Source organism: Canis aureus, chromosome 10 (assembly GCF_053574225.1).
Source record: "Canis aureus isolate CA01 chromosome 10, VMU_Caureus_v.1.0, whole genome shotgun sequence".
Taxonomy (NCBI): domain Eukaryota; kingdom Metazoa; phylum Chordata; class Mammalia; order Carnivora; family Canidae; genus Canis; species Canis aureus.
The window spans coordinates 75,597,634-75,623,884 of record NC_135620.1 but is presented as its reverse complement, the minus strand read 5'-3'; the positions used below and the strand labels follow the sequence as shown (position 1 = coordinate 75,623,884).

Sequence of the window (26,251 nt, the reverse complement as noted above, 5' to 3'; positions counted from 1 at the left end):
AGAGGGAAATAGCAGCAGAGGGAGAGGGAGAGAAGTAGGCCCCCCACTGAGCAGGGGGGTCTTGGGGGCTGGATCCCAGGACCCTGCGATCATGACCTGAGCAGAAGGCAGAGGCTTAACCGACTGAGCCACCCAGGCGCCCCTACACTAAATTGTTTTTTGCTATTAAAAGATAGAAGAAGAAAACTGATACCTCTAATTATCCATTTTTTCTGTTTCTTGTTCTTTCCATGTCAGAGTGCCAATATGTGAACTGTGTGAGGAAGAAGGAGGAAAAAGCAAGGCTTCTGAATAACCATAAATAAATGAGTTTCCTCTAATTAGAACTGTATCTTTTTAGTTACTCTATGACTTCTTAAGTTCATGTTGATAACAGTATCTAAGGATATGCCATGCACATGTCACTTACAACTCTTAGGAAGAAAACAATGTTTTTGATAACATAAAACATACTAAGACATTTGACAATTTAGAAAAAATTACGTCATTAGGGACACCCGGGTGGCTCAGCGGTTGAGCATCTGCCTTCGGGCTGATGGCGTGACCCCAGGGTCTTGGGATCGAGTCCCACATCGGGCTCCCTGCAGGGAGCCTGCTTATCCCTCTGCCTGTGTCTCTCTCTGTGTCTCTAGTGAATGAATAAATAAAATCTTTAAAAAATTTAATCAATTAGCTAGTTTGTACAAAAACACATCAGATCTCATTGGTTCAGGTCCCACCTTATATAGGCTTTTGAAATCCTTTTCCCTCTTGATTTTATTATTTTAAAAAAAATTTTAAAAAGATTTTATTCATTCATTTGAGAGAGAGAGAGAGAGAGCGCGCGCCCTCAGGAGCATGAGTGGGGGGAAGGGCAAAGGGAGGGGGTACCAGCAGAGTCCCCACTGAGCAGGGCACCCAACACAGGGATCATGACCCCAGCCAAAATCAGATGCCTTAACCGACTGAGCCACCCAGGCACCCCTCCCTTCTCAATTTTAGAATTTTCTTTCCCCAAATCATTTCTACCAGGTTTTCATAATGTACTCTCTTTTCCTAGCCACCTTTTTGCTCCAAACTAACAATTACCCCATAAATTATTGCAATTTTTCTAGGTTTGTTAACAGAATTTTGAAAGTAAGTAACAGCCTCGTCTGCCTTTGTCTGTTAGAGAGCCCAGACCATTTTCCTATAATTTTCAGAAAAAATTCAGGATCTAGGATTACTGTCATCATCTTCATAATTATTTTATTCTTGAGTATTGAATACATGCCGGATGCTATGCTGAGTACCCTGGGTATGTCATCTTTAATTCTCACAATAACCCTACAAAGTTTGGTATAATCGTCTTCATTTTACAAATGAGAATACTGAGTCTAAGACAGAATAAGCCCGTGGTCCCAGCTCGTTACTAGCAGAGCTGGAACATGAACCAAGCTCTCCGTCTCCATAGGCTATGAATTTTCCATAGACCCTGATACCTTCCTCCCTGTGTTCCAGCCTTCCCACCCTAGTCAATACTGTTATAAAATAATGGAAATTCTGGAGATGCTCCATCTACTCATCTTAAACAGAACAGAACCTTTAAGAAGACATTTTGGTTAGTACTTGCACGACACAAATACGTACCAAATCTTGAAATGTGATATGCTACTGAATTCCCTTTTGAAAAATTAATGAATTCATGTCAGAAAATATATTATTCATGTTTTAAGAGAGAGTTTTTTTAAAAGTTTTATTTAGCTAAGTAATCTCTACATCCAACATGGGGCTTGAACTCATGACCCCAGGATCAAGAGTCGCATGCTCTTCTGACCGAGCCAGCCAAGTGCCCTTTAAGGATTATTTTTAAGTGTTCAAACCGTGTAATAGTGGCTTACACACTTATGAGTGTGATAAATTCTATAAGCACTTGACACCCTAAGAAAATCTGAGAATCCTATTTGGGAAAATTAAAAAATGTATAGTATATACTTAGTATGGCTTAGTTGCACAATGCTTGTGCTTCCTTTATAAATAACTCTGTATTCTTCTTTCTGATATGATTCTCCACACTATATTAGTACTTTACTAGTAGCTAACTCATGTCTATAAAAAGTGACACCAGATGAGCAATTTCTATCTTAAATTCCTTGTTAGTTTAACTCAGTAGTATAGATTTCTGACTTCTGTTCAAAATCTAGTTCTATGCCATTATTTTCCAGATACAAAGCTATGGGTTCTTTCATTTCAAATCTATGGATAAGCATGAGTGGTCTGTTAACAGGACTTTCCCCACCACCCCACCACCCCCACCCCTTCTTTGATTTCATTGCATTTATATCGTTGACCTTTGCTTCAAAAAGCATTCAATAGTCTTTAACAGAGGGGAGACTATGAAAGGGGGTGTTGTAGAGACTTTATTTTGTAAAAGAAGTCACACAGGGAGAGCTTTATATTTGCTGAGTGATTTAATTCTTATACATGCAGAAATTGGCGCTGGGCCATGAGTAACATGGAAAGCACTACCAGCGCAGTCTCACAACAGACTTTCCCACTCTCTTCTATATTTAAAAAAGAGAGAGAGAGAGAGAAAGCACCTCCTTTCTTGTTTTGAAATCTACCCAGGAAAAGTGAAGCACGGTATCTAGACTAGTCAATCACTTTATCAGGATTCATAAAGCCACTCATGGGGTTTTCTTTGTTGTGTTTTTGTTGTTTTTTTTTTAACATCAACAACTAAGGAACATATTCTCCAGGGAGAAAGATGCCTGCTTAAATCAGTCTTTTGAATATTCAGAGCAGAATTATGAAGGGAAAGTCCACTTACAGGGATAGCAAGTACTTTGAGAACACTTACTATGATTATGGGATATTATGAAGTGATTAGGTATTCCAAGATAATATCATTTTCTTATAGGTTGGTGAGTTCAGCAAACACTGTCATTTAAAGTGACTATTTATTCTTCTGTTTACCGAATAATTTGTCTATAGAGAAATGAGGAGCAAGCATATTTTGATTAATATTTTAAAAGCCTTGGAAGTCAGCTAATAAAATGTTATCAGTTCTTTGGAAGGCAGTTATATCCTTTATAAATAGTGAGACTTGGATTGACTCGTTCCTTCTTGTTGAGTAATAACATATTCTTGAACTTCATATTTGATGAATACAGATTTACTTTGCTAGATCTTTGAGTACCTTGGGATGGTCTTGTGTAAACACATGTGTGTTGGGTTTCTTTTCTTTTTCTTTTTCTTTTTCTTTTTCTTTTTCTTTTTCTTTTTCTTTTTCTTTTTCTTTTTCTTTCTTTTCTTTTTTTGGGGGGGAAATTACTTAAGAGACACACTTGGTAATGTGTATTTCTGTTGCATTTTAAAATCAAGGCTCATCTTCTTCACTATGATCAGTACAAATTGTAACTAAGCTTTAAAAAGCATCACAATGTTTGGGCTTGCATCTCTAGGAACCTCGGACTTGCTAGGCTGCAGTTTCTCTTCAAGCAATGAGAACTCTTAGCTTTTGTTAAGGAAGACCTGAAATTTACTGGCAGTAAGAAAAGAGAGCACTTTTCTTAGGTGGAGTTTATTTTGGGCAAGGCAGAAACAGCTTACTGGGGTGAAAAACCTAACTAAATGGTGAATTGTGGTGATTGGAATCTACAGAATGAAGCTCGATACCCAAGTAGGTATCAAGTTGTTTGGTGTGCAAATTTCTTGTGCAAATTTAGATTCAGACTTAGGGAGTGGTAGGTACCATGATACAGCAGGAAAAGTCTTGCTTTGTATAAATCAGCCTGACTTACTAGGTGTGGACAATAACTAGCCTCTCTGATTTCCCTCAATAGTAAAACAAGGATCAGGACTTTACCTAGTAGGGTTTATTCTGAGGATTAGAGAACATATCTATATTCTAGGCCTATATGACATAGGCCCTCAATCAGTGATGGCTCATTATTTTTATCATTGTCGTCTGCAGCAGCACTCCTGCTTTCAGATGCCTCTGTTTTACATTTTTTCTAAAACTACTTGTTAATCAAGCAACTGCATAACCTAATACACTAGACAACTTTAAGATAGGAATAGAGAGTTCTATGAATACATAGAACTTGTATCTCAGGATACAAGACTTTGAAATATGTAAAGTATATATTATTTACATAAGCCTGGCTTCCTTTCCCTTCTGGACTGGTTTTATTTGAGTAAAGCCCTAAAAATATTCCATGTAGAACTGTTTTTCTACTTTTCTACTCCTTTTTGGCATAGCCTGGGATAGCACAGAGAACTGTAAGTGGGAGAAAAAGTAAACTTTGACTCTAGCTGCTCAAAAGAGTTTTTAGGGATGGAGGATGAAAGCCTCATTATTTACCCCAGGGGATGCTCATAAAAAATAAAGGCAAATCTTAAATTAAAAAAAAAAAAACCCTTAGGTTTGTATACTACCAAGTAGAATGCACATGGTTGAAAGTTGCTTTATTTCTGTTCTGCAGAGTTCAGTTGAAAAGTCCAGTAACTCTCAAATTTGGAACTTGTGTTTTTAATATAGAAATGGGAATAAGGGAATTAGTAGGGGATTACTTTAACTGCTATGTGTAAGAACTCTGTAAGTATTAATAATTTGAGCTTGGGTTCTTGAACTGAAATTAACAATCCCATGAGGGCTCATTATCAGGAGCTAAATCTCTAAAAATATTATATTGAAAAGCAGTTTTACCTTAAATCGTCTCCCATCCAATATGCTGGTGCCGAGAAATGCTCAGATAAAGTCTAAAAATTTCAGGTTCAGAATGAACATATAAAGAAGAGTCACATTGTTAAATTTTTCTCTGTTTCTTTCTTTTTAAAGATTTTATTTTTAAGTAATCTCTATACTCAACATGGACTCGAACCTACAACCCTGAGATCACACACTCTACTGACGGAGCCAGCCAGGCACCCTTATTTTTCTTACATTAGATTTTAGATTTCATTTTGGGTTGACAATCTAGAATTTTATATTGATTTAATCCAGAAAGCAATAGAGGTCCCCCTTACAATCATATTTACTTAACTGTGAATTCCAGTTTAATTGCCAGAAATAGGATTTTAATATAGCCAAACCTAAAGTAGAAAAGTATGTCATTTTCAGCATGTAAATGGATATTAATTGACACATTCATTAAGATCTTGGTTTTTGGGGACCTGGATGGCTCTGCTTTCAGCTGGGGTTGTATTCCTGGGGTCCTGGGCTAGAGCCCCCACCTCAGGCTCAACAGGGGCCTCTCCCTCTGCCCCCTCCCTGCTTCTGCACTCGTGCTCACTTGCTTGCGCTCTCTCTCGCTCTCAAATAAATAAAATCTTGAAAAAAAAATCTCGGCCTTCATATTCTTCAGCCAGAAGCTAGGTTGGGTGAAGACTAGGAGTTTCTTCTTTTCTCCATGCTGGGTAGAGTGGGTGCTGATGGAACTGTGGAACAATCCAGGAATGAGCTGTAGCAGTGCTGTTAGTTCTATGCCCCACTGCTCAGTAAACAAAGATTTCTAAGCACTGGGGACTTATGTTCTCCATGGCTCCTTTATTAATCATTTTAAACCACCTAAATGCAACGGATTAAATTGTCACAAATGATTCATGTTAGTATGTCAATTGAATGTATATAGTCATGAAGTTATTCAACTCCTAATTTAAAAAAACTCAAAATGATTTTAGTGATTAGAATCTAGTTGAAACTATTTCCACATTAAGATCATCTATGATGGGATGTGAAGCAACAAAACTTTCAGACTCATTTACTTTTGTTTGTTGTCTTTGCTTTTATTTGCAGTTCTGGGAAATGCCAGTGCAAAGCGGGTGTCACCGGCTCTCCATGTGATCGATGCCAAGATGGATATTATGGCTTTAGTGAGAGCAGCTGCTTGCCCTGCCAGTGTAATAATCGGTCTGCCAGTTGTGATGTCCTCACAGGTACACACTTTCCTTAACTTTGTTATGTAATTAGGCCATAGTTCTTTTCATACATTTCAAAAATTATGTTTTTTGGTTGGAGAGCTATGGAAGCAAAGAAGCCTATATGAACTAAAATACCCTCCAGAAAGGCTAGAACTCTTCCTAAGTAAGTGAATGATCACTAGACATTTTATTTCCACGGGACATTTGCTGATTCTAGTCATAGGCTAAGGAACAGATTTGGCCCAAACAAAGGAATTTGTCTGGAGGAAAGAGATACAAGAAGAGTTTTTGGCAGTTGTTTGGGACTTGTATGATGGATGGAAACTAGGGGAGCCCTAAACACAAGGCCAGTTTTCTCACAGGACATTAGCTGATTATGTAAGAAATGAGAGCGGCCCCAAAGGAATAAAGAAGTCTCTCAGTCTTCTGGTGCTTAGGAGACAAAACCTCAGAAAGAGGAGCTCTGCTACCCTATGCCACCATCTCTCTCGAGATACTGCCACGTTCTGAAGGGTGTGGAGTGGGATCTGGGCTGAAACCACCTAAGGGCAGTACTGAATCTGTTGTAGTCTCTCAGGGCTGAGGAGTCTCAGGGATGCTAGGCTCTCAGTCAGAAGCGTTAGAGGGCCATGACCAAGAAATAGTGATGAACCGTAGATGGACTGGCTCATGCTAAAATTGCAGTCCATCTTCAACCCATCTCAATTTTGAATTGGATTGGGGTGATTCTCTCATTATATCTGCCAACAGAGAAAGGAGAAATCATCTCTGGTTCTTTTATACACTGTGTCTGGCATACGATCAGAAACACTAGACAATGCTGAAGAGCGGAAATGTGACCAATAATAAAGAGAAAAAAGAAACAATGAAAGCAGACCCACAGATCATCCAGATGTTAGTTAGCAAACAATGCCTTTAAAATGACTAAAATTGATGCTTTAAGAAGATAGAGGAAAACCCAGAAAATAGGTAAAAAAGAGGCAAATTTCAAGAGAATTGGAATTTAGAAAAAATCTAAAGGTCAGCCTAGAACTGAAAAATACAACATCTGAAATGAATAACTCATTGCATAGATTTAACAAAAGATTATTCACAACGAAGACAAGGTGAGTAGACTTGAATACAGTTCAGTTAAAAATCTCCAACTGAAGCACAGAGAAAAAAATGCAATGGAAAGAAGAGAGCAGGAAAGACATGTGGGACACAGAGCCAAGAAGATGAACATAAATGATATCGGAGACTCAGAAAGAAAGGAGGGGAAAGAGATTGAGGCAGAAGCAAAATTTGAGGGCAGCCCAGGGGGCTCAGCAGTTTAGCGCTATCTTCAGCCCAGGGCCTGATCCTGGAGTCCCAGGATCAAGTCCCACGTCGGGCTCCCTCCATGGAGCCTGCTTCTCCCTCTGCCTGTGTCTCTGCCACTCCCCACGTCTGTTTGTCTCTCATGAATAAATAAATAAAATCTTAAAAAAAAAAAAAAAAAGCAAAATTTGAAGAGAAAATGGCCACGGATTTTCTAAACTGGTGAAAGACATCAGCCCACCGATTCTGAAAACTCAGCATACCCCAGGCGGTTTACAACAAAGAAAACCATATTGAAGCAAACTATTAAAAACTAAAGACAATGACCTCGGCCGATGGTCGGTTTTCTTAAATGTACGGATTAGAAATCCTTCCTTGGGAATCTTTTTTTTCTCCCCAACAGAAACATCAGGACAAACTAGTCTGACAAGTGCAAATGTTTTTATGAAAGCAGAGTAGCAGAATATTTGAAATTCAAAGTACCTTGAAAAGAATTGGAAATTCTTTGTTTTACTCCTCTAGTCCATGGTGAAACAGATTGATTTAGGAAAGATTGTGGGTTTTTTTCTGTTATGGCATCTGGTCCCTGGCTACTTACTGGTTCTCTCTCATGCTCTTCTTTTTCTCTACTGCCTGTGATGAAGTCATACTGGCTTCTGTTCCTGAGACAAGCTGTGTTCCCTTGTCCTAAGGTCCACACACATGACCTTTCATATACCTCTACCCCACGCTAGTCCCTTTGCCTTATTCAATCATTATTTTTCCTTCAGGCCTTCAATTAAAGTTTATTACATTAGAAAGCAGTTCCTGATCCTCCAAACTGAATGTCGGTCCCCAATTATACACTGTCATATGCAGTTGTATTTGTGTCACAGCACGTAGCATAGTTTATATATTTATTTGTGATTATGAGTCATGTGTGGCTTGCTCATGAGGGTAGGGGCGATATCATTGTTCATCATCGTACACAGCCCCTAGCATGGAGCTTGGCACCCAGTCAGTACTCACGAAATGTTTGTTAGGTAAATGAACAAGTGAATGGAAAAACACACGGAGGAGAGAGAAATTTCAATCCTGGTGAAGGACGGAAGGCTTCATCATACTGAGTTGAGTTTCATTTCTCCCCAAATCTTTTATTTTATTTTTTATTTTTTATTTTTTATTTTTTTTTCTCCCCAGATCTTGTACAGTGAGAAAGCGGTCTGCACTGCGGGCTCTCACTGCTAGTTTTCCTTGTAGCAATGAGGTGGTTTGTCTTTAATGTCAAGTAAATCCCAACCTGTCCTTGCTTGAGATAGTTTAAGGCAAAAGACCTTTCCGTGGTTAAAATTTCTAAAGCAGCTAGTAATAAGAGAAATAAATGGTTTCTCTGGAAATATAAGAAAAGTGGAATTCAACGCGAAGGGATGCAAATGCTTAATTTAAACTGGAAGCTTAATGTATACTCAGCCTCTCCTTTTGTCTCCAAGGAGATTTTTCCTACAGCGCTGTGATACGGCTGCCCTCTGGTGGCCACTCACTATATTTTCACAGTTCCTGTGTTTCCCTTTTCTGGTCTTTTTCTGTACCTGGTGTTTTAGGGGGAGCAGATTTTAAAGTAATCTTTTTGTGATAAAATGTATTGGGGGAAAATCTTTGGAAAACAGTTTCACAGTGTGTATCAGAGTCTTAAAAATACCTCCTGGATCCAGCAATTCTGTTTCCAGAAATCTATTCTGAGGAAATAATTCTAAATTCATAAAAAGCTTTGTGTTCCAAGAGGCTTATTAAAGTGGTAGTTATAATTCTAAAAATTAGACAACTCTATTTCTATCAACAGAGAATGAAGCAAATTATGTTACCTAGGCAGCACATGATCAAGAGCATGGCAAGTGCAATCTTGACTTTACCTTGGCCAAATTACGTAGCCTATTTCTTCATCTAGAAATGCAGATAATGACAGTAACTGTCTAATGGGTTGTTGTGGTGATTCAGCCCAATATATTTATAAAGCCTTAATTACAGTGCCTGGCTCATTATAAATAATCAATAAATGGCAACTACAGCTAAAGTTGTCATTAAAATGTTTTAAAAAGCGGTACGTAACAACATGAGAGAGTGAAACAAGCAGGGCGTGAAATGACTTGGCTATATATTTAGACTATTTGAAAACCAAAACTTAAATATATATATATGGAAAGATTTCAAGGAAAAATATATTCAAAATCATAATGACCTATTTCTTGTGACTTGTTTCTTCTTTCTACTCTCCTTATTATCTAGATTTTCTTTATTGAGTATATATTTATGTTAAAGTGGAGGTTGGGGACTGTTGTTTTTTTAAACTGAAACTTTATATTCACATAGTGCACTTTTTTTTTTTGGAGGAGATTTATTTATTTTTGCTCCTCTTGGGCGCCTGGGTGGCTCAGTTAGTTAAGTGTCCCACTCTCGGTTTTTGCTCAGGTCATGATCTTAGGATCCTGGGATGGACTCCCGGGCAGTACTCCACGCTCAGCAGGGAACCTTGAGGATTCTTGCCCCCCCCCGCTCCCCCCACCGTGCGTGTGTGCGCTCGCTCGCTCTCAAACGAATAAATAAATCTCACGTTTGTCTTCTCCATTCGTACTGTCCCGAAGTGATGGCATTCAGTCCCCTGGACTTGATTTAAAATGCCACCTCGGTCTGTGCTGCCAGATTGCCACTCCTGCCTTGATCCTCACGTCCAAAGGTCCAGCGGCGCGTGGGACGCCTTCGCCTGCAGGCCTCGGCTGGCCCCGGGCCGCTAGCCAGCCTGTGCACCTGTCCCCGGAGCCTGACCACGCCCGCCGCCGGCTCCCTGGGCCCAGCACCCAGCACCCAGCGCGCGCCCTGCCGTCCCCGGAGCCACCGCGACCTCTGGGCCCCTGCCCTCTCGGGCTCCTCCTCGCCTCTCACCCGCGGCCGCCCACCGTCCAGTCGCCGCGGGGGCCGGACTGATCTTCTCAAAATGTAAAACCAGGTCGCGACTGTCTTGTCCTGAAACCCTTGACCGGCTTCCCGCGCCCCTTGGAAGGAGTCTCCCGCTGCTCCCTCCGGTCTCCCCTCTCCGTGAACTTGAAGTTTTTGGCCCCTGCCCTTCTCCGCCCTTCTCCGCCCTTCTCCGCCCTTCTCCGCCCTTACTCTCCCTTGTCACGTTTCGGCAGGTTCAAGTTTGCTCCGCAGAGAGGATCAGGCGTTTCTTCCCACAACAGAGCACATGCTCTATTTCTGAAAGGTTTATGTGTAAGCCATGAAATGGAAAAACAAATAAGGACAAGGCCTTTTACAGGTGGCGATTTATGTTTTCAAAGCGTTGTCAGTGAATTTGGTTGGAAAGGATGGAAAGGAGCCCCACAGTCCTTTCTTTGCCTGGTTGCGTTCTTGGTTACCCTTCCACATCGGTCTGCTGCCTCGCCAGCGAGCATGACATCATCTTCAGGAAACACTCATTCCTTTTTTTTTTTTTTTTTAAGATTTTATTTATTTACTCATGAGAGACACACAGAGAGAGAGGCAGAGACACAGGCAGAGGGAGAAGCAGGCTCCATGCAGGGATCCCAAGGCAGGACTCGATCCCAGGACCCCAGGGTCATGACCTGAGCCAAAACCACACACTCAACTGCTGAACCACCCAGGTGTCCCCTTTTTTCTTTCTTTCTTTTCTTTTTTTTTTTTTTTTAATAATCCACTCCTTTGGTCATCTTTCAGCAAAGAGAATGTAAATTTTAAGGCGGAATTGTTGTATTTTGGGCGGTTCCAGACACAATATATAAAGTTAAACTTCAGCTAATTTTTACATATATTTATCATAAAAGAAAGACCCTCAACTTTTAGATTTTTTTTTTAAGATTTTATTCATTCATAGAGACCCAGGGGGTCGGGGGGCAGAGACACAGGCAGAGGGAGAAGCAGGCCCCATGCAGGAAGCCCGACGTGGGACTCGATCCAGGGTCTCCAGGATCACGCCCTGGGCTGAAGGCGGCGCTAAACCTCGGCGCACCAGGGCTGCCCCTCAACTTTTACATTTTAAGGGAACTTAGATTTCATCTAATGCAGCCTTCTTAATTTACAGACGAGGAAATTGGAACATAAAGAGAAAACATTTGTCTTACGGAATACTTTTTCACCCTTTGAAATACTGACATTAAATCATTAGGCCAAGAATGATCCTACTTTACAGATCAGAGAAGTGAGACTCAGAGAGGCTATCTCCCAAAGGTCACATCACTGGTGAGAGGTTCAGCTGGGCGTGGAGCTCAGCTCCGACATTAATACTGTGCCAGTTTGCTTACGCCCTCTTGCCTCCCGGAGGGGAGCTATCAGCTGTGAGGACGGCAGGTGCACGCCGTCGCTTCCTCCTGCGTGTGCGTTTGCAAGGTTATGATCGTTACTGCTGTTATGAAAATATTTTCACCGAGTTTCTCATGAAATGTTTTTTTTTTTAATTTACTTTTATTTATTTATGATAGAGAGAGAGGGAGAGAGGGGCAGAGACACAGGCAGAGGAGAGGGAGAAGCAGGCTCCATGCCGGGAGCCCGACGCGGGACTCGATCCCGGGACTCCAGGATCGCACCCTGGGCCAAAGGCAGGCGCGAAACCGCTGCGCCACCCAGGGATCCCCCCTCATGCAATGTTTTAAACTTGCTTGAGTTCAGGAAATATTTTTATAATACACATGTGATAGAGTTTATAATGTATTAGTTTTACAATCAGGAAAAAAAATCAAGACAATAAAAATAAAAAGGATACGTACCTACTGGAGACACGTGAAAATGAGAGGGGAGAAACACCAAAAGGCCTGTTGGCCTCACATCTATTGTTATCACTCTGCTGTATTTATGTCTGTCTGTAATTTATTAATTTTCTTTCTCTGTGGCTGTTTTCCAGATGCATGCTATTTTTGAAGCAGTGTAATGAGTCTTATTATTAGACTTGTTTTCATCTTTCCTTTTGAGATAACATATTTACTACATAGGGTTACATTTTTTTCTCATTGACTTTTCATTGTAGGTATGGCATAAAATGGATAGAAATAAATTACTCTGGAAAGAATGTTTATTAAGAATTTTATAATTTCTCTTAAAAATTCACATTTTAACATAAACAGTTTAAGAGAATGGAATTATAGCGTGATAAGCACCAAGGCTTGAGATCTTATCTAAAATAGTGAAAAGCCCCCAAACATGGGGTACCTGGGTGGCTCAGCAGTTGAGCATCTGCCTTCAGCTCAAATCATGACCCCAGGGTCCTGGGATCGAGTCCCACGTCGGGCTCCCTACGTGGAGCCTGCTTCTCCCTCTGTCTGTGTCTCTGCCTCCCTCTCTCTGTGTGTCTCTTATGAATAAATAAATAAAACCTTAAAAAAAAAACCCAGACAGTAAGCATGTAGGCCCAATAGCATTGTAGAAGCAAAGTATTAACAATGTGTATATTCATCATTTTGAAATAAGAATAGCAATATGACCTGTTATTCCCACATTACAAGCAAATGGCATGTTATTGGAACGCATCTTTCCCCGAACATCCATATTCTGTTATAGGACTATTCATTTATTTGAGGTATTTTTAAAGTTCAGAACTTTATCAGAACTTGTTTTCTTAAAAAATTATTTCCACTGCACATTTTTAATAGAGGGAGCACAGGTGGCCAGATTTTACTCATAATGCAGGTTTTGAATTTTCCAAACTGGAGAACACTTTATCAGTTAAGATCATCTTATTTTGGGGGTGCCGGGGTGGCTCGGTCAGTTAAGTGTCTGACTCTTGATTTAGGCTCAGTCACGATCTCAGGCCTTGGCTCCCTGCTGGACATGGAGCCTGCTTGAGAGTCTCTCTCTTCCTCTGCCCATCCCTCTCCCTCTCTAAACTAACAAAAGATTATCTTTTTGGAGAGCCAAAGTCTGCAGTTTGCAGTTTCTTAGTATGTACTTTTCAGCTATCTTTATTGTCGCAAAGATCCATAGCTAAAGAGCAATCAGGATATAAGAAGATCTGGAAAGAAATCAGCACCTCATGTGTGTGTCACTGTAGGAGGATGCACTGCTACTTTGTTACATGTGTGAAAAGTATCACTGACACTAACAGACCTTAAAAAATTATGATTAGGGGCGCGTGGCTGGCTCAGTCAGAAGAGCATTCGACTCTTGATTTGGGGGGTCATGAGTTCAAGCCCCATGTTGGGCCTAGAGATTACTTAAAATCTTTTAAAAAATTATTGATTATTGATGGAAAGTGACACTTGCATGTGAGTGTGATTTAGTTCAAAGTTAAGTGTTCAGGTAATACACGTTTGAACCTGTCTTCCCCATCAGTTCATGAAGCTTGGGAGAATTCTGCTATAATGACTTAAGAATTGAGACATGCTGTGTGTGTTAATAACATTGTCATTATTTTGGTTTTTCAAATCTTGCCCCAGTTGTCAGACCAATTAATTTTACAGTCTCAGTCTCTCCCTCGCCCTTTTTTTTTCTTTTTAAAAGATGTTATTTATTTATTCATGAGAGACACACAGAGGCAGAGACACAGGCAGAGGGAGAAGCAGGCTCCCTGCAGGAGAGACTGATGTGGGACTCGATCCCAGGACCCCGGGGTCACACCCTGGGCTGAAGGCAGCGTAAACCGCTAAGCCATCCAGGTGCCCCTCTACTAATTGTTTTTTTTTTTTTTCTTTTTAGTTTTACTTACTTTTTTTTTTTTTTTTTTACTTATTTTTTATTAGTAACTTCTATACCCAACATGGGGCTTGAACTTACAACTCCAAGGTAAAGTTGCACACTCCACCAACTGAGTCAGCCAGGGGCCCCTACTAATTGATTGTTTTTACCTTGATCTTGGGTTTTTTAATTTTTAATTTCTTACTTTTTAAAAAGATTTTCTTTATTCATGAGAATATGCAGAGAGAGAGAGAGAGAGAGGCAGAGACACAGGCAGAGGGAGAAGCAGGCTCCGTGCAGGGAGCCCGATGCTGGACTCGATCCTGGGACCCCAGAATCACGCCCTGGGCCAAAGGCAGGCGCTAAACCGCAGAGCCACCCGGGTTGCCCTATCTTGGGTTTTTTAAATATGAAAATGTACACAGAATAAGATAACACATACTAATGTAGCTACACCTAGATTTAATAAATACTAACATTTTGGCATTTTGCTTAATACTTAAACATATTACATATAGTTAAATATTTGAAATAGAAAATTTCAAATACAGTTGGAATCCTCTCTTTTTTTCCGTAGTCTTGTTTTTTCTCCTTCCCTCCACAGAGATAAGCAGAGCATAAAATTCTCTGATGCCCCCTCAGTCCACATTGATTTTTACTGTATATCCTATGTATGTATCCATTTGCTTAGTATTGTTTAGTTTGGTTTTTAAATTTTACAAGATAATTAAGTTTTCTCCATCTGTTTTGTATCGTTCTGCAGTTTGCTTTTTTCACCCAATGTTGTCAAGATTTATGGGTATTCATATATGTAGGTGTAGTTTACTTCTTTACCTATAGTATCCCAACTGTGAAGGTAGTATATAATTTATACTTTTTCAAATAGGTCTTAGATTGTTTTTATTTTTAATTTGAAAATAGTCGCCCTGCTTTCCATATGTAGTCAGGCATCAACCCAGGCTTATTGCTACTTTATTCACGTACCCAGCCTTTCCCTAGAGTTTACAATCTAGCAGGGGACACAGGACTCACAGGCGTGGCCAACGTAGACATAAGATGGGCTGGAAAGTGAACTCCTGCCAGCTCACTTCTCCTGGTGAACTCGTAAGGTCTTTTGGTTAATATGGTATGATTTACTTGAAGTTATTGTGCTTTTAGAGCGCATCTTTAACTCCTTAAAATAATTTGCTTCTTTTAGGTGCTTGTTTAAACTGCCAGGAGAATAGCAAAGGGGATCACTGTGAAGACTGCAAAGAAGGATTTTATCAGAGTCCTGACGCCACGAAAGAATGCCTTCGCTGTCCTTGTTCAGCAGTGACGTCTACAGGCAGCTGTGTCATAGGTGAGGCCTTTCTCTAAATCTTCCATCGGAGGGGGAAACCAGGGCATCAGTTATCATTGTTATCAAGTGTGTTGATAAATGAAGTTCTGGGCAAAGAGGAGTGAGAGTACGGTGAGAGCAGGTGAAAGGGAGCTAGAAAAACAGCAAAGGTTTTTCTTTCTTGGGATTTGCAACCAAATCCAAATACATGTATATGAAGTGACTGGAGGGAGAGATGAAGAAGTTTTTGTTAAAATCATATTTTATTCCATCTTTCAGGACTAAAGAAGTAATAAAAATGTTGTAAGAGTATCTCATCATTACAATTATTCGTATTCCTCATGTAAGCCTATTTATTTCTTTTGTTCTCTACCTACAGAGAGTCTCTGGAGGGCCCCATCATTGTTACAATGAACTGGACAATTATGAATTAAGAAATAAGGTGTAGATCATTAATTGCTTTGAGAGGAGATAGTGGGGGGGGGGTTTAAAAACCATTTTGAGGACCAGTAGTTGTTTTGTTTTGGATCTTTTTTTTTTTTTAAGATTTTATTTATTTATTCATGAGAGACACAGAGAGAGAGAGAGAGAGAGAGAGAGAGAGAGAGGCAGAGACACAGGCAGAGGGAGAAGCAGGCTCCATGCAGGGAGCCCGACGTGGGACTCGATCCCGGGACTCCAGGATCAGGCCCTGGGCTGCAGGCGGTGCTAAACCGCTGGGCCACCGGGGCTGCCCTGTTTTGCATCTTTAACTGTAGCTTGAGACTGTACTGAATTCCTTTGGTATTCTCTCACTTTTAGAATCAGGTGAATTGGAGCCTAGATGTGTCCAGTGTAAAGAAGGCTACACAGGCCGGAACTGCAACAAGTGTGAAAACGGCTATTACAATTCTGACAGCATCTGTACCAAGTGCCAATGTCATGGCCACGTGGACCCAATTACAACTCCAAAGATCTGCAAGCCTGAGAGTGGTGAATGCATCAACTGCCTCCATAACACCACTGGGTTTTGGTGTGAGAACTGCCTAGAAGGCTATGTCGGAGACCTCGAGGGAAACTGCATCAAGAAAGGTAAAGCTTCACCTAAGGTGGTACATTTAATATCTAAGCCTAGCAGTGAAAATTTCAGAACAGCTACCATTAGGTTTATAAAACCTTCCGATCCCACCAGAGGAGTTTCCTGGAAATAGATTTTGATAGCTATTTGCCTAAAGGGATCTCCTCCTATTCCTGCTGCTCTCCTGCTGCTCCAAAGTCAACTCCAGAAATCTGAGGCCCACGACAAAGTCATTTCAGGGTTCCCACATTTTCTCTTCATCTATTTTCATTTTTATGTTAATAATTTAAAAGTCCTATCATTTCTTTTATCCTTTGGTTCCTATATTCTCATCACTTCCAGTGACCACCAAAGGTCTTTGGAAGTAGGGACGTGTAATCTGGTTAGAAGTTCCAGCTGAGAAACGAGACTGCACTGTAGCATCTGTCCTACCTAACTTTGGGGCCGAGTTTCCTCCATGTGCAGTGGAGGAAAGAGTGATAATAGTCCTTTTGATTTTTAAAAGAAAAGGTTATTAATGTAGCAAAATGTTTCTTGCCAGAAAGGTCTGTAAAGGTTTAGATAAAAATTAATGATTAGAAATTCAGCATGAGTTAGGGATATTCAGGCTTTATTGGGTCACAAAGTGATGAGACCATGCTCTTCTAGAAACCACTCTTTGACATTCTGACCGATGCTGAATCCTGGGCTGATGGACCATTGGTCTGTGGCACGTGCCGTTCCTCTGCCATTTTCTTGATATCCTTATTCTGTTGCGATCAAGGCTAACAGACAGACTGACCCTGTCACTAGGCTGGGGATCCTTTCACTCGGTTCCCTTTCCTATCTGGAGGCATGCTTCACCCCTACTTGGCTGACAGGACTGTGATGAGTTTTCTTATCAGTTACTAGATAACATAGAACATGCCTCTTTGGGGGATAGATTAATGTGTCTGACTGTGGTGACGAGTTATAGTGACAACAGCAGCCACCGTGTCGAGCGCCTCTGACGCGCCAAGCCCTGGGAGCACTACGTGTGGTAACGTGCCGTGGCGCACTGTCTCACACGAGGTTCCCCGGGAACTCCGCAAAGTAGGCGTTGTCACTCCCATTTTACAGATGAGGAGCCTCAGTGTTAACAAGATTCACTCACTTGCCTGTAGCCGCACAGGTCTACTGGATCCCAAGGGCTTCGGTACCTCTCCTGAGCTGTGTGGTCTTAGCACTTTAATTATGAAACCATCTATGATCTGTGTAAAGGAGGATAGGATCCCACAGGGCTAAAGGAGGGCCGTGTTTTCTCCTGGCTGACATCAATATTGGACTTTGAAATTGTGTTTTTCAAAAGTAACTAGAAATACGATTTTTCTTATTCTGTTTTTGCCACCTTTGAAGAGAATTTCACCTTCATGAGATGCCATCAGACATGTTGAACTTATTTTAGTTCAAATGATTGCATTTTTATCCCTGTCACTTTTAACCGAGTGATTCAGGAGTCCGTGGTGACATATTTACTGCCTTTGCAGGAATCTGTGTGAATCTATCCGAGAGCCAAGAAGGATAGGAAACTCCAACTTTGGAATTTTCCCAAAGATTTTAATATTCACATTTTGGAGAACAGCCATGGATGTAATAATCTAGCTTCTAGGCCTTGATTCCTTTCACTATGCTTCTCTAAAAATTATTTTTAGCTTGCGTTACCTTAGAGCAGAGTATCATGTCAACATCCCATATCAACTTCCACTCCCACGTGTATTTCTTTTATTGTTTCTTAAAACTAGATAATTTTGTCTTTTACATTTCATTCTCTGTTTTTATTTTCAGAAGTTATTGTTCCAACACCTGAAGGTTCTACCATTTTGGTTTCCAATGCCTCTTTGACCACATCAGTGCCCACCCCTGTTATAAATAGTACATTTACCCCCACAACCCTGCAGACTATCTTTTCAGTAAGCTCTGCTGAAAACAGCACGTCAGCTTTAGCTGATGTTTCATGGACCCAGTTTAACATCATCATTTTGACAGTCATCATCATCGTGGTGGTGCTGCTGATGGGTTTTGTGGGGGCTGTCTATATGTACCGGGAGTACCAGAACCGGAAACTCAATGCCCCCTTTTGGACCATCGAGCTGAAAGAAGACAATATCAGTTTCAGCAGCTACCATGACAGCATTCCCAATGCAGATGTGTCAGGACTCTTGGAAGATGACGGTAATGAAGTGGCTCCCAATGGGCAGCTGACCCTGACGACACCCATACACAACTACAAGGCCTGAGGAGCGAGAACCGTCGTCCTGGGTCGTTAGACCACAGTGCTCAGTAAGACTGCATCGGCTCCTGGGCCGGACAAGGCCTGGGTAGTGCTTGCTGAGAACGCCAGGGCGTGGGGTGCACCTGAGATGTTCGGGTACAAAGCTGTAATGCACTTAGCCTGTTGCTCTTAGTTTCCCGGTGAAGATCTGAAGCGGTCACTGTCAATAAGGACTTGTAGTAAAGTATATTTTTGTACCAGACTACAGGGGAGTATAGGAAGGCTGAATCCCACAGTGCAGCCCACACCTACTTTGACCTCCTAACAGACTCCTGGGGAAGTGTTCACCAAACCAGCGGAAGCTTGATGGAAGCGGAGGGAGGAGGACTGCTGGAAGGCTTCGTCTCCATTCCTGAAACGCCTCTTTTAAAAGGAGAGTCCGGGATGATGTTCCTTCTACTGTGCTAAAAGACATCGCCGAAGAAAGCTTAACGTCGGGGCTGTATCACAATAAACAATCTCGATTGTTTCTAAAATAGGGGCAGAAAAGTCTCAAGATCTTTAGTGTGATTTTTTTTTTCCTTCCCTAAGTCTTGCTCAATGATAGGCTGAAGCACAGGATAAGCTAATGGTGGAAAGAAGAAGGCAACATCTGGGAGCGGGAAGCTGACGGTCCTCCTTAGGGTCTCAGTGTAAATGGTAAATTGCCTAAAAATAAGGACTCTTCCTGCCTCTAGAGAAATAAGGTGTATATAGTTAATGTAGCATATCTGGTCAACATTGTATTTGTATCTATTTGTAAAAAAAAAATCATGTCATATTTTATCATCTAGAATTTATTTGTACAGCAGTTAATGGTGTTGTAAAAAGAAAATATGGGGATTGGTTAAAATAACATAGATGGCAATATTGCTAGAGCTGGGACTCTGGTGACCATCAATCATTTTTAGTCCCTCTTTGAACACTGTTGAAATTTATAAGAGGTCGGATGTTTCTGACCTTTCTCTTCCTTTCTCAGTCTCAAAGTAGAGCTGTGTGTTCTTGGACTGACTACAGATTCAAGCAATAGATTTTTAAGTCATTGATGGTTCAGCTGGGACACGGTCCACACTCTCCAAAATACTCCCCCGATGAGACATTAGCCGCTCTACATATTTTACATAGATCAGTGCAGATCATGTCCACACACACACACACACACACACACACACACACACGTCTTTAAATACAAAAGATAGTCTTCCAAAGGAATTAGAAATATTTTAGTTCCAAAAGAAAAGCCATCATGTGACTTGGGATCCCGTTTTCATGCCTGGGAAATATTTCTATTCCTCCTCCACCCACCTCGAAAAAATACCTTCTGCTTTTGAACATAGCTTCTCACCCATCCTCCAGGCGTGTGTCCCATCTTCCTGCGGAGCTGCGGTTCCGCTCTCTCCTGCTTGGGGAGTAGCTCTGGACTTGGGTGGGTTCGGTCAGTCCTTGCTTTCAGACACGGGTCTCCCCTAGAGGCCACCTACTCTTGCTCTCATCTGTCTTGATACTGACAGATGGTGGGTTCAGCAAGCCAGGAAAAGCAGCCAGAAGTCAAATATAGATATTTATAGGAGGGACGGCTCACTGTCAAGTGGCTAGGAAAAAAGGGGGGGGGGATTTATTAGATTAGCCCTAAGAAATCCAAGTTGACCGCCTTCCCCAGAGAAAAACCTGGAATTTGGTCGTCCCTCTGCAGGAGAGCCCTAAGTTTTCTGAGGTTTTAGGGATGATGTTCTGGAGGATGGACAGATGGATCCTCTGCTTCCAGCACCTGAGGTGCCCCGGTGTCTGGCCATTGCTCATGAGAGGACAGGTCACGGTACATCACATCATAATAAAATCAGTGAGTATCTCTGTGGCCCTTTGCAGTTGGCAAGCACCTTTCCATCCCTGTGTCCCCCGCTCCTCCTCGTAGTGCCCTGAGGAGGCAGCTGTTGTCACCGTTTTACAGATGAGGCTAAATGTGTTGTTCGAGCCTCTCCAGCACGTCCTCGGGGGGCTTGGAATCGGGCCTCCTCACTGTGAAGCGCATGTTCTTCCAACTGTGTGCTCATCAGAAGCTGCCCAGAGCCGCAGACCAAGACCGTGGGAGGAGAGTCCTGCGGGGAACGGAACGCTTCTCCCTTCTGTAAGTACGAGGCAGGTCCGGGGCCCCACGGCCGTAGGGGACCCTGCGGGAAGGACGCGGAGGACTATCTGAAGCTGCTATCGAGGATAAGGAAACTACCAGTTTGTGCTTCGTTACAGTGAACTAATCCTCCCGAGCAGGGAGGGAAAGTCGGCTTCCCCAGCAGCTGCCTCCTACGCACGCTCAGCCCGAGCACTGCACAGCCCCAAGGAGGTGTGCGAACGGAACACCTGCCTCTCTCCTAGACTGGCCCCCCTCAGCCTGGGGGTGGACGGCGGGGAGACGTACAGGTTGACCCAGTAGAGACAGCAGGAGTGTTTGCTGGGTTCTAGGAGCCGAAGCCAAATAGTCCAGACTCCGGCCATATGGACATTTCTTCAACAGGCCTCACGTGGTATTGCAGACGCTGAATCACAAGGAGCATTGATTCTTCCCAGTGGAAAAAAAAATAATGTCTTAAAATGTGTTTTAAACAATATTCTTTAGTGTCCCTTGCTTTTTGCTGGTGGAAATAATTTTGTTCTAAAATTTAACTCAATCATGAAGTGATCTGCCAGCAAAATCGGAGTAGGAAACTAGCAGGGAATGCATTACCCGATACTGATTCCTGTAAAGGTAGGACCCCATCAGTCCCTTAGGTAGATCCTATTGGAAGAATTTTTGAATAAGGATTAGAAACGTGTTTGTTTTCAGGCAAGGCGAGCGTGAATCCTGCTGACAAGTGACAGATACTGCTACTAAGTGATAACCGCGCGGTCCTTCCTTCGCGTAAGCCCCGATGCATTTCGGCGGATGCCCCAGGTCGTGTTGGCTCTGTCCTCCCCCGTTCCCCCCACCCCGCACCATCAGCTCCCAGATGCCTCTTATTAATGGACTCTCGGGTCACAGAGAGACGGTGATGGAAACTAAGCTCACTTACACCGAGGGCCCGCGGGTTTGCTGTGTCTCCTCTCCGGGCACCTGCATTTTAGGGGCGGGCAGAGCAGGTGTGATGGGAGGAGAGGATTTGTACAGGGGTCACACCATATGGCTACTCTTTAGCCCACATGGCCCGGAGAGCTGGTCGTCAGAGCCTCGCCCCCGCGTCGTCGCGGCCCGCGAGTGCCCTCCGGACGCTGAGCCGTCGCCGCGCGGTTCTGGTGGCCGAGCCCAGGAGGGGCGGGCTCCCAGGGCTTTCGCGAGGCCCTGCCCTCTGGGATGCCAGGCCGCTTGCACGCACATCCCCTGCTTCTCACCCCCGGCGCACGCGGGTGGGACTTGAGCCCAGGCCTCCAGGAAAGCTCTGCGACAAACGTTCAGAGGAGTAAGAAGCGGCCGCGTGCCCCGTTAGGACACGGGAAGCACTTGTGGCCCCGGCCGCGGGGGACTCCTCACGGGCCGCTCTGGCCTCGGGCGGCCTGCGGTGGGCGCGGACGGGAGCCCCGTGCTGGGGGTGGCCGAGGTCGGCGCCCCGAGGGGAGGCGGGAGGGACACACGGCCCATCGGTGACGGCGGGTGCACCGGGGTCGTGGGTCCTCAGCAGGGCAGGAGCCACGTGGGCACAAGCGCTCGTGGTTACACGTCAGCCCCAGCCGTCGGGGGAGTTTCCGAAACTACGCTCGTCTGTAGGTCACTAAGATTCTAACACAAATTTTAAAAACGTGTCTCCTGCATATGCTGTACTAGGCTTCATGATGCATTTCTAAATTTGTGTATGATTTGAATATATGAAAAGAATTTATACAAGAGTGTTATTTAAAATTATTAAAAAATAAATGTATATAATTTGTACCTATTGTAGATTTGTTTTACTTTTTATTACGTGGTCAGGGTTTTAATATATGTCACAAAGCATTTATTTTCAAACCACTTCATGAAAATCTTTGAATCCTCCATTTATTGACCGTGCTTTTTGTTTTAACTGCCTTTAAATAATGTTTTAAACCATTTACGAAAAAAAAAAGCCATAAGATTCCCCTTCTTAGGACAAAACAAATGCTCCGGGGTAGAGGGCGGTAAAAAGCGTATATTAACATATATCCTTGTTTGTGCTTTTGCCTGCCCGCCATGAGAGTCATTGGGATTTCCATGAAAATTCTAAGGAAAAAATTTGCTCCTTTTGAATTTCTTTTTCGTACATATAAAAAATTATTTCCTCAGTATGAATCTGAAGGATTCCGTTCTGTGTTTATTAGACAACCTGCAGCGAGAGTACATCTTTTTATTATTTTGAAGTACCCTTGAAGATTCTGTATTTTGACAAAGCTCAGAGGTGTTTAATGGGATGCCATCTAGAGATCCAACGGGTACTTTGAAAAAAAAAAGACCTTTCTTGGTGCTGAGAGCTTTATAAACTTCAGTGGGTTTGTTCAACTTCAGTCAATTGATATTTAAACTTCAAAACCCTTTTTTTTTTCCTTCTTGTCACACAAGAAAGCACGTTGTATTGCTGTATGATCCCACCTTATACTTTCATACATGTGGGTGCGTAATGTATGTGATTGGGTGTCATGCATGACAGAAATCTAATTAAAATTTCAAAAGAAAGGAAATGTGAGTATAATCTTAGCACATCAAGAAGAAATATTGCCCCAAATATTACTTTGATAGTATCGTATTCGTACGTTGGATGAAAGTTTATCCAAGATATTTATTAGATTATCAAAACCAGGTGTACTCATTTTCCATCGGAGTAGAAGATGCATATGTTCTACAAAAAATCCACATGTTGCATTTTAATTAAACCAGTGACTTCAAAGTAGCAATTATGTTTAGTTGCGTTTTAAAAGTTAGGCTTAAATTCAAAACAGAGTGATAGTGAGATGAGATAGTATTAGGCTGAAAAGAGATATTTTCAGTGAATGTTAAAAAGGTTTTCCATGTAAGTCAGCTTTTCGAGGCAATTTTTTTTTAAGATTTTATTTATTCATGACACACACACAGAGACAGAGGCCGAGACACAGGCAGAGGGAGAAGCAGGCTCCACGCAGGGAGCCCGACGGGGGACTCGATCCCGGGACTCCAGGATCACACCCTGGGCTGAAGGCGGCGCTAACCGCTGAGCCTCCCGGGCCGCCCTTTTCAAGGCAATTCTATGAAGAAATCATCGTAGTGCTTGAAGTGCTGGCTTTCTAGCGTTTCCACGTACAAGATGAACGCATCACACGTGTTAATGTGTTCTTTGTGTGTATTAACAAGTAGGTTTTAAGCCTTGGATGTTGAGCCTCAACTTTCTGACAGTTGCACAAAAAAACAGGCAAAAAGTTTTCCTTTGTGTTTAATAAGAGTGGCCTTGGGGTAATAGAGGAAGTGCTTGGGAGCAGATCTTATTTTGCGGTTTCCTTTGCGTTGTCGGACCAGCCGCTAGAGTCTGCTCTGTCCGTTCTGTCTTCTTAATCTCGGTCTCAGATAAGAAGAGTCTCAACCCTCCCGCAGTTCGTTCCCATTCTACCCCAACGATGCTTGACCCGCGTAGGACTTCCTACAGGCGCAGGCCACACGGCGCCTCCCTCCCTTTGCTGGTACTCTTTCCCCTGCCCTGTGACGTCCCTGGGAACGGGTATTCAGCCTTTGCGACCCCTTGGTGAAGGAGAGCCGAGCATCCTGAATCTGTATCTCTGTTTTGCCTAATGAACACCCCTTATTGCACATGTTTTATTGGAAACACTTGTTATCGTACGTCTTCCCCAGTGGACTCTCCATTCCTTGGAGCCGGGACCCTTTATTCTTTTATCTCTAGTATGTGGCAAAGTGCCGGCACATCGTGGATGCTCAAAAACTGTGGTTTAAAACAAAAGTTATGGGATGCCTGGGTGGCTCAGTGGTTGAGCATCTGCCTTTGGCCCAGGGCATGATCCTGGAGACCCGGGATCGAGTCCCGCATTGGGCTCCCTGCATGGAGCCTGCTTCTCCCTCTGCCTGTGTCTCTGCCTCTCTCTGTGTGTCTCTCATGAATAAATAAAATCTTTTAAAAAAATAAAACAAAAGTTATTGGACAGATCTAGGATTTGGCGCGTGAACGTAACTGGTGAAATTTAAGAAACATTCAGCCGGTAGGAGAGGGTATCTCACTTACTAGAGACGTCAGCATATGCACTTCGGAGGGTCTGAGAAGCTCCTGAACTGGCGTTCTGCTTTGTGAGTGCAAATAGTATGCGTGTGTGCGTGTGCACGTGCAGGCGGGCGCGTGTGTTCTGGAGGAAAGGTCCATACCCTAAGTCATAGTCTCTAAAGGACCTGTGATCCCAAAGGATTAACAACTGGTTGCATGGTGATTACCGTGTGCACTTCAGTAGTAAAAACCCACCGAATGGTAATCGGTACAACTTTAAGAAATTCACTTCTGGGAATTCCTCATAAGGAAATGACCTAGAAAGCAGAGAATTCTGGGCAAAAAAAATTTTTTCCCCAGAATGTGTATAAAATTTAAAAAATGGGGACAAACTCTAGATGGTCAACAATAGAGATGTGGTTTAGTGCGTGCCCTTGTCAAGATAAAATATGATCATTAAAAAGAATTAGGAAGAATGACTAAAAACAGAATCAAGATTCAGTGAAGACAAACGGTATTTTGCAGATGTGCGTGCAGTTCCACTGCTGGTGTACAGTTTAGAGAAACTCTTCTGAATGTGCATTAGGACGCACACTTCAAATTCTTCACTGCAGCATCATTTGTTGTAGCAAAATAATTGGAAACACCCCAATTGTCTGTCAGTAGAAGAATGAATACGTTTTGATGTTCCAAATACCTGAACAGAATTCTATGCAGTGGTCAAAAACGAATGGATTGTATGAATGTCTGTATGTATCAATATGGATGAGTCTCAAAAACATAACACCAAGCCAAAAAAAAAAAAAGCCATAGAGAACGTATACAATATAATTTCTTTTACCTACTGACCAAAAATAGGAAATATATTGTTTTAAAAAACATACATATATGAGAAAACTATAAAGAAAAACAAAAGAGTGATTAATACAAAAGTGAAGATACCTTTGGAAAAGAGAAGGGGATGCAGAGGTGACCTCAAAGGTACTAGTAATATTCTTTTTTTTTTTTTTTTTACTAGTAATATTCTTAAGAGACGTGTGCGAACATGGGCTTTTTATGTGTCCTTTTTAAATACTGTGTGTGTAGATCCATACACAAGCACACATGCACACTCGTGTATATGTGTTACACGTCACAGTGAAAATCTTCAGTAGGATATAAACTGGTGGATACAACATGATTTCAACTATGTTGAAAAACAATACAGAAAATGTTTGGGAGGAAATCCCACAATGTGTGATATCTATACCACTGACCGCACAGAAATGCAAAAGATTCTAAGAGGCTCTATGATCAATTACATGCCAACAAATGAGCCAACCTGGAAGAAACGGATACATTCCTAGAAACATCCAGTCTACCGAGCCAGAATCCCGATGCGACAGGAAACCTGTTCAGCCCGATTACTAGCAAGGAGGTCGAATCAGTAATCACAAACCTCCCAACAAACAAAAGTCTGGGTGAATTTGCCAAACTTTCGAAGAAGAATTAATACCAACCCTTCTCAAGTTCTTTCAAAAAAAAAAAAAAAAACAGTAGGGGCAGGGGCTGGGGTGCTCTTCTCAACACATATTATGAGGCCAGCATTATCTTGATACCAAAACTAGACAAGG

At 42.3% G+C, this 26,251-nt stretch overlaps 1 protein-coding gene across 1 annotated transcript in view; it reads left to right on the top strand.

Annotated features, from left to right (window-relative positions):
- Window positions 1-22,378, top strand: part of MEGF9 (multiple EGF like domains 9) — a 79,030-nt gene extending 56,652 nt beyond the window's left edge. The window contains exons 3-6 of the mRNA XM_077910927.1: window positions 5,759-5,898; window positions 15,035-15,178; window positions 15,959-16,228; window positions 18,018-22,378. Coding sequence (XP_077767053.1) covers window positions 5,759-5,898; window positions 15,035-15,178; window positions 15,959-16,228; window positions 18,018-18,469 — 1,006 coding nt within the window. The 3' untranslated portion in view covers window positions 18,470-22,378. The remainder of the gene's footprint in view (window positions 1-5,758; window positions 5,899-15,034; window positions 15,179-15,958; window positions 16,229-18,017) is intronic.
- The last annotated feature ends 3,873 nt before the right edge of the window (window positions 22,379-26,251 follow it).